Source organism: Peromyscus maniculatus, chromosome 17 (assembly GCF_049852395.1).
Source record: "Peromyscus maniculatus bairdii isolate BWxNUB_F1_BW_parent chromosome 17, HU_Pman_BW_mat_3.1, whole genome shotgun sequence".
NCBI classification, from domain to species: domain Eukaryota; kingdom Metazoa; phylum Chordata; class Mammalia; order Rodentia; family Cricetidae; genus Peromyscus; species Peromyscus maniculatus.
Window position 1 is genome coordinate 47,546,155 of NC_134868.1, and position 12,904 is coordinate 47,559,058.

Sequence of the window (12,904 nt, forward strand, 5' to 3'; positions counted from 1 at the left end):
AAAAAGTGAAGACAGTTGTTTTTACAAAAGGCTTATGTTCTAGCTGGTCCTCTGTTGCTGTGAAAAACACCATGGCCCAAAGCAGCTTGGGAGAGCGAATGAAGGGTTTCGGCTTACACTCTCAGGTCTTGGCCATCATGAAGGGAAAGTCAGAGCAGGAACTAACGCAGGAACCGCGGAGGCATGCTCCTTACTGGCAGAGCCAGAGCGCCTGCTGAGGGACGCAGGGCTGCTCCGTGGGCTGGGCCCTCACACGTCAATCAAGAGAATCGCGGGAGGGCACCGGCCACTGTGATCACGACAGTTCTTCAGTTGAGGTTCTCCCTTCCCAGGAGACTCGAGGTTGTATCGAGTTGACAGTTGAAATCTAACCAGTATATTAAGCACAAGATTATCAAAAGTTTTTGGAGTTCAGGATGTAGACCAGGGATAGAGCGCATACTTAGCTTGTGGGAGCCTAGGGCTCCATTCCTAGCACCAAAGACATAAGCCTTCTTCATTTAATTTCCTTTCCTCCTTTTTAGCTTGTGCTAAGAACATTTAACCTTTCAGAACTTTATTAACCTTATGTGTATAGGAAAAACCAAAGAAGGGAAACAGAGTGAAGATGTGGTTATGTGCGTGTTATTATCTAGTCATGAATTTGTTTCAGACAATAGTCCTCTGACTTCATCTTCTTTTTTCTGATAACAGAACAAGTTTTAGTGTTAGGATTATATATAATACATTACTTTTTTTCTTTTTAGGAAAATTGTGGCTGAATATGAAAAGACCATTGCCCAAATGATTGGTAAGGAGAAAGATTTTTTGGTTTTTTGTTTTGTTTTGTGAGCATGAGCCATAGAACCTATCTGAGCCTGTTTGGATTGTCCTAACAATAGACAAACACTTGTTTTTACAGTTTTGGAATCTGTGGAGTCTAAGCTGAGGCTCTGGCAGATTCTGTGTCTGGAAGGGGCCCATCACCCTCGGTACCTTCCCACTTAATCATTACATCCTTCCTGGAGGAGATGGCTAGCTTTCTGAAGCCTTATTTTCTTTCTTTAGTTTTAAAGATATATTGACGTATTTGTACATGTGTGTGCGTGTGCGCACAAGTGTGCTGCACAAGTTTACGTGCACCAGGTGCCCGTGGAAACTGCAGGAGGATTCCAGATCATCCGGAACTGGAGTCACAGGTGGTTGTGAGCTGCCTAATGAGGGTACTAGGAACTGAACCCGGGTACTCGACAAAAACAGTACATGCCCTTAACTGCTCAGCCCCCTCTCCAGACCCTTTCTGGCCTTTTCAAAGTGACACGTAAAACTGTACATATTGTGGGGAACAGTGTGGTGCTTTGTACATGAATACAGTGGCCAGTGATTAAGCTGTTACAGCTAGCATTTCCACTTCCTTAGCCGTTTGTCATTTCAAGGCAGGTGAATAGCACCCCTGCACTCAGGAGGCAGAGGCAGGCAGATGTCTGTGAGTTCAAGGCCAGCCTGGGCTACACAGCAAGTTCTAGGCCAGCCAGGGCTACTAGAGAGACTAAAAAAAAAAAAAAAAAAAAAAAAAAAAGACACTTGTCATTTCTTTGGGAACATTCGAATTCCTGTGTACTTTCTAATTCTTTATAAAGTATATAACAACTTCTGGTAGGTGGAAGTCATCCTACTTTATTATAGGACACTCAAGCTTACTCTTCTGTCTTCTGATACTCATTCGCCAGCCATCCTCTGTCCGTCTCCCAGCCTACCGCTCCAAGCTCCCGGCCTACCTTTCCAGGCCTCTCGGGACCACCATTCTGCCCTCTACACCTATAGGATGAGCTCATTTAGCCTCTGGGAGCGTTTAGTGTTTGTCCTCCTGTGTCTGGCTTATTTAATACAGTGTTCTCTGGGCTGGGCTCTCCTTTCTGTAGGTTCTGATTCTGTCTGTTCTCATGACTTGTTTCCGTATGTTTTCTCACCACTCTGACCAAAATACATGATTATAAACGGAAGAGAAATGGCGTATTTTGGCTCACGGTTTCCGAGAGTCCATTCTAGAGTCACTGGGCCCCGTGTGCTTGGACAGAACATGGTGTTGGTGGGAGTATGTGACCAACCAGAGAGCGGAGAGGAGTAGGTAGGGCAAGATAATGCCCTCCAAAGACACCCTAGGGCAGCATTGAACTCACTGTCTAGTCCACGCTGGCTTTGAACTCAGCGTTTCTAGCTCCGTATCCCGAGTCCTGGCATGGCAGGTCTGTGCTCTGCACTTAGTGAGTCTTTTGTCTGGTGTGATGTGGTAGCTCACTGCAGGTGCTGATCTCCCTCCTTCAGACCCAGCGCAGAGCGCGTAGACAGTAACAGTGACCGGTTCTCAGTACCGAGCATCCAGCCTTGTTGAGTTGCCGCTCTGAGGCTTGGCTCTTCCATGACTCTATTCTGGCCTTGCAGCATTTAAGTACTGAAAAGATTTCCCCACTGTCCACTGATAGCGGATGATAAGAGATTACTGTATCATTTATTATCAAGCAGAATCCTTGTGCACAAACATCACAGGACAGATGGGGAATCTGAACCGAGTCGCCAGCCTCCACTTACATTCCCCTGTGTCTTGTTTCTGGCCACACAAACACCCCCCCCCCCACACACACACACACAAGCACATGCACACGCCTCCGCTCTGCCTTTTCTTTCCATCACTGTTCATCCCAATAAAAACCCTGCCTCTTGGACCAAAACGCTCCACTCATTTGGCTAGCCGGCCGGTGACAGAATTCCTGTAACAGTCCGCACCACCAGCCTTCCCAGCCTGGCCTTGGCCCTGGCTGTCTGCCCTGTGCGGCCCCCATCCCCAGTCCCTGCTGGGTACCTGCTCCAGCCTCTGCTCCGAGAGGCCACTCTGTGAACACCGGCTCTGTCCCCACCCCGGGCATCCTGCCTTCACTTGTCAGGGTGTGTATCCTCCCAGTAGACTATGCGGTCCAGAGAGTGGAGACACCCAGGCCACGCCCCCTTCTTCAGAGTCCCATTCACTTTGTCCCCTTTGACTTGTGGCTCCCAGAAGATGAGCAGAGGACGAGCATGACCTCTCAGAAGAGTTTCCAGCAGCTGACGATGGAGAAGGAGCAGGCCCTGGCTGACCTGAACTCGGTTGAAAGGTCCCTTTCTGATCTCTTCAGGAGATACGAAAACCTGAAAGGCGTGCTGGAAGGATTCAAGAAGGTAGGCTTGGAAGGCCTTCCGCCATGTCTCCCGGGTGGTGGGGCGGTTTCTTGCCATCAGGCAGTCACTCCTGTCAGAGGGACGGGCAGCCTTGTGTGTGGGGCTGAGGCTTGCCCGGCTCCTTCCTCTTGATGGTTCACCTTTTGATATTAGTAAAAGTAGAAGAGATCTTAGCTCACTGAACGGGGCCAGGCTGTGTACTACGGGAGAAGTGAGTGGGATCGCTCAGTTGTACTGTCAGAAAGAATCGTGGAATTCTTTTCTTGGTAGGTCTAACGCAGGGCCTTCTGTACGTGACGTGCTTTATGACTTCAGGCTTGTGGTCCTGACTAACATTCAGGAAGCTGAGACAGAAGGATTACAAAGCCAGAGCCAGGCAGGGTTGTAAAATGAGATCTGCCTTAGAACACCAAATGCTACAGATTAATTAATTAATTAATTAATTAGTTAGTTAGTTAATTAGTTAATTAATTAATTAATTAAAAAGATGGGGCTGGCCAGTCATCTAATATAGGGATTGAGAAAGAAGCTGCACTGGGAAGTTGAAGCCCTGGGTAGCAATGCGGATTAGGACATGGAGAAACTCCATAGGCTTTCTTTATGGAGGCTGCACAAGCCCTTTGAGGTTGCTGTGGACTTTGAATTAAACATATCTCCACTAAGTAGGCTTTCCCGTAAAACAAAACAAAACCCCCCAAAGCCACCCTTGGGGTACACTGTGCAAGAGAAACAAAAGAGACTACATGTTCGTTTTGAATTTTCACTTTGGAATAGAATGAAGAAGCCCTGAAGAAATGCGCTCAGGACTACTTAGCTAGAGTTAAGCAGGAAGAGCAGCGGTACCAGGCCCTGAAGGTTCACGCCGAGGAGAAACTGGACCGGTAAGAGCCAGTTTTAAATGTGCGCTGCACCTGCTTACTGTTGCAGGTGGAGGCGGACACTGTTTGGTCTGCAAAGTAACATGCTTGCAGCTTCAGGGCGCCTGCGTGCTCGTGTGGGTGCGTGGGTGCGTGTGTGTGTTTTATTTCTCTACATGGTTAAAACATTGGAGTATAAAAAGATGTGTATGTGCATACACAGCATCCCTCTGTGTCTCACCTCTTTAGCTCTTTCGTGTTGCTCTTCTGTGTTTTTCCTCAGACACACATGCTAACCCTCTTGGGTTCTCTTTCCCAAGGCTGCTCTCAAACTCCTAGAGATCCAGCTGCCTTGGCTGGCAGTAAGGGGCATGTGCCACCATGGTCCGCTCCCACCCTCTTTTTTTTTTTTTAAAGCTACAAAGCAATACCTTTTGTGTGTTTTGTAAAAATGGGAGATTCTCTCCTTCCCACTCCTTTCTGGCTTCTCATCAAGGATTTACTGCGTGTCCTTGGGTTGTCCTTGTGCTTTTAGAAACTGCCCCAGATGGTTTAGTGTCCTTTTGTCGTTGTAGCTTTGAGATCTATATCAAAACGGCCCGCAGATTCCCCTTCTTACTCACTAGCATATTAGCGCCACTTTCCAAGTCAGAACTCATAGCTCAGTCTGGTCCCTTTATTAGAGGGCAGGCTCTTTTTTAAAAGCTTCACCTACGTTTATTGTTTGTGTGTGAGTGTTTTGCCTGCATGCAAGTCTGTGCATCAGCATCACTTTCGTGCCTGATGACGCCCGTGGAGACCAGAAGAGAGTGTTGGGTCCCTTGGAACTGAAGTGACTGCTGGTTGTGAACCACCATGTGGTGCTGGGGATGGAACCCAGGTCCTCTGCCAGAGCAGCCGGTGCTATCGACCACTGGGCCATCTCTCCAGCACCTTAGCGTTTCTTCACTGATGGACGTTTGCAATGGTTCACTCTCCCTGTTGAAAACGGCTACATTAGCAGAGTCGTTCTGGGAAGTGAGCTAAAAATGGACCTGCTGTGGCCTAAGGCATGTGTGTTTGTTTTCTTCATCCCCACACGATGGCCTCCATCTTTCCCACGGCACGTGATCCTGTCTTTTTTGCATTCTTAGGACAAGACCATAAATTGCACTGTTTGACCGTGAATAGGTCAGTGATAGAAACACCCACTTACCATGCAGAAGATTCTGGCTTCAGTCCCCTACACCTGCCACATAAAAAGCTTATTTTAATTTGTATGTCTTTTATTGCAGGTGAAGTTTTAGCATCTTTTTACCAATTAACGGGATGGTTACTAAGTGACATGCTATTTCCTCTTGCCTCTCATTGATCAAGACACTCCCGAGGGCTGTAACTCACAGACACCAGTATCTCTACTCTGTGTTTAGGGCAACAGTGTTGACAGTGGAAAAAACTGGAACTATTACCTAGGAGAGCCTGTCAGCAAGGCAGTGTTGAACCCTGCAGTCTAAGAAAAACATTAGGGCTGGCATGGAGGCTTTGATGTGGAATTGCCTTTATACACCGTTTCAGTGGGGAGGACGTTTGTTGAGTGACTCCAGTACGATATGATGGTGTGCAGAATAACCCGGCCACCGTTGTACCAGACCCTTTAAAGTTAGGCTTGTCATAAAAAATTCAGTCATGTCATTTTCCCATGAAATACAAACTTTGTAGGACATTGCCGTCCTTGAGTTTGATCCTGCTGTCGGGATGTGCCATGGAAATTTGTAAGACTTTGTTCCCGGGCTTTCCTCTCGGTTCTTTGGAGTCTGGGGTTTTGTGGAAGTCAGTAGTGAGTGTGCCCTGAGTCTCTTTGTTCCCCGTGGCTGACCATGCGCTTCTTCTTCTGCAAACAAACCCAACCCTCCCATCCCAGAGCCAACGAAGAGATTGCTCAGGTTCGCTCCAAGGCCAAGGCGGAGAGCGCGGCTCTCCATGCTGGACTCCGGAAAGAGCAGATGAGGGTGGAGTCTCTGGAACGGGCCCTTCAGCAGAAGGTAGGCGAGGGTTCTGTCATGGAGGGGTTCTTCTGGTTGACACAGAGACGTCGGCTGCTCTCCTCCTCTGTGGCTCACTCCGCTTGTCATGGACCTGGAGGAAAGTGGCCTTGCCCTTTTTACACGGACACTCCAGGCCAGCTCCTTTATGAGCCGATTCGGGGGACACTCGTCACGTTGTTAACCAAGGCTAAGGGGAGCCATCAGCCATAGGCAGGATTCCAGGGGGAAGGTTGTGTTTTAGCTGGAGTTCAGGGGCTTGGACGCTTAGTCACAAGCTTGCCTTTCATCCCCTCTGGTTTTGTACAGTACGCGAATCAGCTTCTCTTCCGTTGCTACAAGTCATCAGTTTTCAGAGCCGACGTGCCCTCCAGGGACACAAGGCCATGTCTAGAGACTAATATGACTGTTGTGACTGGGAGATGCTAGTAGCCCCGAAGTGGGTAGAGGCCAGAAATGCTGCCAGGCATCCTATAATGGACAGGATAGCCCATCGCATCAAATCCCGGCCCAACATAATGGATGCTGAAAAATGGCGGCAGAGAAATTGAAAGCAGAGATAATGTCACCAGGCTCGGGACTGGCTGCTTGCCATTGGTCATGCCAGTGATGGCAGAGAGACGAGGTGTTGAGGTAACCTCGGAGGGCGCGCACCCAAGTTGAGTTGGGAGTGCTTTATGGAGGCAGGTGTTGGGTACCAGTCTGAAGCCCGCCTTGGCTCCCACCCGCCTGACTGGGCTTGGTGGTGCATACTTGATCCTGTTCCTAATCCCCCTTCTCAGGATGCTCTTCCCTTCTACATACCACCACTTCCTCGGGGCATCTGTGTGTCCACGCGTGCCCCCCTTGGAGTTACATATACATCCCGGGTGGGTTGGAAGGGCAACTGCTCCGGGGCCTCTTCTGATCCCTCACTACCGTGGGAGAAGCCCTCCTTAATGCCCAGTCTCCACGACACCAGTTGGATTTCTCGCTGCTCGGCGGGGTTCGGCCTTTCTCCTCCTCCAACGTTTGACTCGCTGTGTTTGAACGCATGGGCGTTCATGCACTGATGCCCTTTGGCTCGTGGCTCGTGTCTGGTGGCCCGGACTCAGGCTCTGGAATCCCAGGCCCTGAAGCTGTTGGTAGACGGAAGTGAAATCCATGACCGTGCGTGTTAGTAAGTGAGCCGCTCAGCAAGAGAACCCAGATGCTGAGGTTTATGGGCTGCAGGCTCCCCTCTCCCTCAGCTCAGTGCCGTGAGCACACGTTGATGGATGGAACGCATTTGGTCTTCTGCCTCTGAGGACTGTGGTGCAGGGGGGGCAGGGGTGGGGGACGGGACACACCTAGGAATGGCCCAGCCACTGACTTTTCTCTCGGAACACAAGGCGGCCTGCAACAGTCATCTCCTCTGTCTTTCAGAACCAAGAGATTGAAGAACTGACGAAAATCTGTGACGAGCTGATCGCAAAGCTGGGGAAGACGGACTGAGGTCCCCCCGACCCCCGCTCCTGCGGGCCGTGTCAGATCGGAGTCTGGCTGCTTGTGTCGTGACCACAGTTATCTTGCCTTATCCAGAAGTAACCCCTCCTTTGCAGAGAAAGACAACTTTTTACAAAGCACACGCCTGCTGCTGCTTCTCCCGCTTCGCCGCCCCTGGAGCGTGGCTGCCGGGGAAGGAGCGACGGGACGGGACGGGACGGGGACGCAGAGGCCCGCACGTCCAGGCTGTTGCTTCCGTGAGAACGGGCTGCTGGGTCCGGCGTGTGCTGCTCCATCGCCAGTTCGTCTTCACCTTTCCCGAGTTTGTGAAATTTCTAATTTTGTGGCGACTGTGTGCGATTACCTTCCCAGCACACATTTGATATTTTTATGACCTGGTTATTAATCTTTTAAAATTTCAGTATCCGCAGTTTTATTGAAGGAGACAGTTTGGCCTATTGCTACTAACAGTGAGACTCTGAGTTCCCTTTTATTTCCAGACTTTTACTCATGCACGTACCTCTCTACATGCCGCTGCTTTTCCCCTGAGGCGTATTCAGATAAGAATTTCTAGGGAGGAGCCTAGTCACAAAAATAAATACAGATCCTTCTTTCGAAGCAGAACCCTAGGTCTAAAAGCCAGCTTCAGACTCTGTAGGAGCTGACCACATGGCCCTGTGGCTAGAATGCTTCCTGTACACAAAGGCCCCGGGTTTGATCCCCAGAACTACAAAAACTGGATATTGTAGTGCATGCCTGTTATCCTAACACTCCAGAAGTAGAGGCAGGAGGATCAGAAGTTCAAGGTCATCCTCAACTACATAGCTGCTTGGAGGCCAGCCTGGGCTATATGAGACCATGTTTAAAAAGGGGTGAATGGAAGCATGGGGACATCTTAGCTTTTGGGAGACTAGGGCAGGCACATCACTCGAACCTGGGATTTAAGGACAGCACCGCACTAGGCAATGTAGACCTTTTCTCAGAAATCAAACACCCAAACCAACACTTGAGTCAGGGTGGGGAGATTGGGGATATGAAGGTCAGGGACATGGGTTTCATGTCCAAGGAAGACTCCGCTGTGCCGTTTGCTGCCCAGTACTGGACACCCCCAGACCCCAGATGGCCCTCTGTGCTCACAATGAAAGTAGCCTCTCACGTCCACCAACAGCTCAGAGCTGGCATTTGATGGATGTGTCCACCTGGGGGCAGTCTCTAATAAGACAAAATCAGCCGTGGTTATCTATTTGAAATACACACAAAAGGGACTTGGGAAAGGGTCAGCTGGTCTTGTTCACAGATAAGGGCATCCCTAAGGACCAGTTAGAGGGTGAAGGACTGTGTTTATAAGCATGGCACACTTCCGAGACTTCAAAACAGCAGCAAGTGTTTTCATACTTGAGGTGGACTTTTAAATAAGACAGGCAGTAAAAAGTCATGTGACTCATGCCCCAAATCAGTGGACTGCTGGGGAGGGCAATACAGGAGAAGGTCCACACAGACAGAATGAAGTTCTGTTAACTCATACCGGGGGACATTAACCCCCAAATAGAGACCTCCCACATGGATGCCCGTGAGTTCCTTTCCATTTGATAGGCAAAAACCAAATCCATTCAAGTTGTCATGAATTTTTTGCCTTAACCTTCTCCCCTGGGTTGTGGTGGTAAAAATGCACTATTCAGTACACAGATATTTTCCTCCTTGTAAAACTGTTGCATGAGCCAACTCCAGAAATGAGCTGTGCCTCGTGGAGAACCTCTGTAGATCTTAGAAACAGTATCCCTTTAGCAGTGTGTTACCATGTGGGCGCAAGCTTTTTAGCTCTAGGGAGTGAGTAATGTCTTCTCCAGCTAGAAATCACATTTTGTCAATATGCATTTATTATAATTGGTGCTTAGGTTAGGCTGCATTTGGAGGCCTACTGTCTTAACATTTTTGTACAAAAACACCAACACAAGTTCTCTGTGGTTGGAGAAACGGCTTGACAATCAGCGGGACCCTGAATTTGGTCACAGTGGCCTAATGGGAAGGCTGTCGCTGTAGACATACTGCCGGGTTCAAGTGTCTTCGAGGGGCCTGACCAGCATCCGCTTAGCTCTCTTCCGCAAGAGTAGTTCATTTTGCATTTCGAGAAACCCCGCAGAAGTCTCTGCTGCAGTGTTACGGTGGTGTCTATGTGTGTGTGTATGTGTTTTTTTTTTTTGTAATGGCTTTTTTTTTTTTTCAGTCTGAATGGCCTAGAGTGGTCTCCATCATAAATCTATAGTCCTTGTTTCCTGATTTATTTTATTTTATTTTTATTTTTATTTTTTCGTAGTACTGGGAATTGTACCCAGGGTCTTGAACGTGCTAGGCAAGTACTTTACTGTGGAGCGCTACATCTCTGGCCCCGGCCCTCTTTTTAAGCTGGTTCCTCTGCTGTATGTTACAGAGCCTAGGAGAGGCGTGGTGCCCGCCGTTCCCTGCCACGCTGGCGGAAGAGACTCCTTGAAAAACAGGCCCTGCTAAATGAAGTTGCTGTACAGGGGACATAAAATAGTCCTGTAAGCAATATTTGCCAGTGGCCTCTTAGTCATCACCATTACCAGGAAATGCCCACAACTTCTGGCTTATGGATACTCTCCAACAAGCATAAAAATGTAGCTCTTGCCCAGCTGGCAAATTAAGAAAATATACTAGGCAGAGTAAAGTATATTTATTTTTCTTTTAATTAAATGAGCCCTAAAAAGGCTCTTAGCGCTCTAGAGAGTAAAAAAAAAATATAAAGCTTCCTTCAACACATGCTGGGGGCCACATACTTGTTTGTTAGGCAATTAAAAGTGGGGATCAGGCATGGTGGCACACTCCTATAATCCTAGCATTCTGGAGGCACAGGCGGGGACCAGAAGTTGAGGCCTGCCTGGGCTTTACAATGAGACCCTGTCTACAAAGACTTAAGAGCTGAGGGTGTGACTCAGTGGCTGCCTTTGCTCACTGTGCCCAAGGCGGTGGTGTCAACCCCAGCTTTGTAAAAATAAATAACAAAAAACTTCAAACACGAGGGTCGTGGATGCTGCTGGCTCAGAAAGTGGTGTGGGACCATTAGGTGGTCTTGTTGAGACTCTCGGCATAGACCTAAAATGAGTTCTACTTCGCCAAAGTGTAGACGGCTTTGACCTGTCAGTGTCACAGCTTACCGTGCGGTTACTCTGTTTGGAGACTGGTCACTTCCCTAAATTTTCTATGGCGTGTGCTTGGCGCGCCAGTGTGGAGTCAGGCATCTTCAGAACCAGACCAAATTAGGAAGCGCAGAAGCCCGCCGTGTGGAGCTCTGCCCCGGCAGGGGATTCCTGTCGTGGAGGATTATAGTTCAAGCTCAACTTTCTTTCCAGCCAGGGCCCCCTTCCTTCCTCCCTGGGCAGACTTGCCACTGCCCCTGCACAAATGCTCACTCACTGGGCAGCCCTGGATTGACCACAGTAGACCAGGGCCCCTCCGCAGCTCCCAGGCATCGGCAAAGTTCAGGGCGCAAAGTTCAGGGCGCACCGGATTGAAAGTGACGCGGACCTTCTGCCTTCCCTCCCCTAGTTCTTAGTCTCGTGTCGGTTGTGATCTGTGAATCAGTCGTTCCTGCTGTCTGTCTGTCGGTCTGTGACCCTCTGAGCTTGCTCTCAGGTTTCTTTTCTTCTTGGGAAGAGAGAATGTAGGTGTTGAAAGAGTAAATGATTCAGGCAAGGAATTTAAGGATGTATATATTGTGGAGACTTTTAACGATAGGAGATTACTATTTACTGACTGAAGAACAGATAAAGTCTGGGAATCCCAGGACACCAAGCCAAAGGTCTAAGAAGTCATCTTTCAAAGAGTTGTCATAATGAAGTTATTTAAAGGAAACTGATGTTCACAAAGGTTTGGCTGGCCTCCAGATTCCAGTTACTTTTAAAAACCCATTTCCCAGGGCTGGGGATGTAGTTCAGTTGGTGGCACAGTTGTCCGGCGCGCTCGAGTCCCCGGATTCTATCCCCAGTGCTGGGGAGGGGCAAGCACTTACCACTAAATTCTTCGGGGTCCCATATGGATAGTAAAGGGAAATAAATGTATAGAAACAGCATTTCTCCTTCTCAGTTCCCTTCTGAAACACAGTCCAGAGCACAGGCAAGCACTTGGCATTGCAGAGACTAAAGATTGCACCTTCTAGTAGTTTCTACCTGAATGCATCCCCTCTCTGTGCCTGCCAGCATGCAGTTAGATCTGGACAAATAAGATTCCCGAGGAATGACTTTCTTAACTATTCTATGGTTTCAGCTTTATGTAAACACATATATTCTGGTTCTAGTTCCACGATGAAGATGCTGCTGTAATGCTGGCCTTAGGTAGTCTGTATGATGCTTTAACTGCTCAGAGGAGGCCAGGCATGGGACTGAGGTGTGGCCTGAACCTTCCCTGTATGGAGTCTTCAATACCGACTGTCCAGATACCACTTTTGTCCCTCTGCCTTTTGGTGGTATCTGAACATGCTCAACAAAAGTTCTTCCTCCTCTTCATGTAAGTCACTGACTCTATTTGTGAATCATTTCCAAACAGACACATAGAAATTTGAACTCTGAAAGCCACATCTGATCCAGATACAGGGCAGCGTCTAGGTCACACCTGCAGCCTCAGCTTGGTCCTTTGCCACCCTGGGGACAGGACTCGGGCATTCTGATAAGTCCCCCAGGCGGCAGGCAGCTTTCCAGCATCGCTGTTAGCAAGTCAGTGTTTGCCAGTAGATATTCACTGTGCTAACGTGCCAAGTGTTTATTGCACATCTGCTTCCACTGTGTTCTCCAGTGCCCTGAAGTGTGCGAGGAGCCCTTCACCGGGTCGGGGGGACACGCCGCATTGACTCCTGTTGTCGGGGCTGTGTTGTGTGGAATAATCATCCTCATAGATTTTATACACATAGTAATTTCCCTTTTTATATGTCAGGTAAATATTTGTAAAAGTTATACTCACACAAAAGAATTATTATGATAATTACTAATATATTTTTTCCATGTTTCATTGCCTGAATAAAAACTGTTTACCACTGTTAAATCTCTGGGGTATGTTTTTCTGCTCGTCAGATGTTTTAATCCTTGAGTATTTATGGTAGGGTAGCCTCTCATGAGTTCCATATTTCTGTCTGAAAATAGAAAACATGACATTTTCCTACACTCGTTTTTCTGGGGCTTCATGCATTTCATTGGGCATGTAATTGAAAACAAAACAAACTCCGGAATTCAGACCTCACCATGCAAACCACCATGACGGCATCTGTGCAAACAGAATTCCTGCTGAGTGTTCCTCGGTGTCACTTAGAGACTAGTCCACCCTGGCATTTCAAGTCCTCAGAAGCCAAGTTACTCCGAGCTT

At 48.4% G+C, this 12,904-nt stretch overlaps 1 protein-coding gene across 10 annotated transcripts in view; it reads left to right on the forward strand.

The window, feature by feature from the left end:
• The window catches only part of Tacc1 (transforming acidic coiled-coil containing protein 1), a 107,459-nt gene extending 94,873 nt beyond the window's left edge, over positions 1-12,586 (forward strand). For all 10 annotated transcript variants that reach the window (XM_042262505.2, XM_042262508.2, XM_016001527.3 and 7 more), the window contains 5 exons: positions 747-790; positions 3,032-3,192; positions 3,967-4,073; positions 5,950-6,070; positions 7,475-12,586. In XM_042262505.2, coding sequence (XP_042118439.1) covers positions 747-790; positions 3,032-3,192; positions 3,967-4,073; positions 5,950-6,070; positions 7,475-7,543 — 502 coding nt within the window. In that variant the 3' untranslated portion in view covers positions 7,544-12,586. The remainder of the gene's footprint in view (positions 1-746; positions 791-3,031; positions 3,193-3,966; positions 4,074-5,949; positions 6,071-7,474) is intronic.
• Positions 12,587-12,904: the final 318 nt, after the last annotated feature.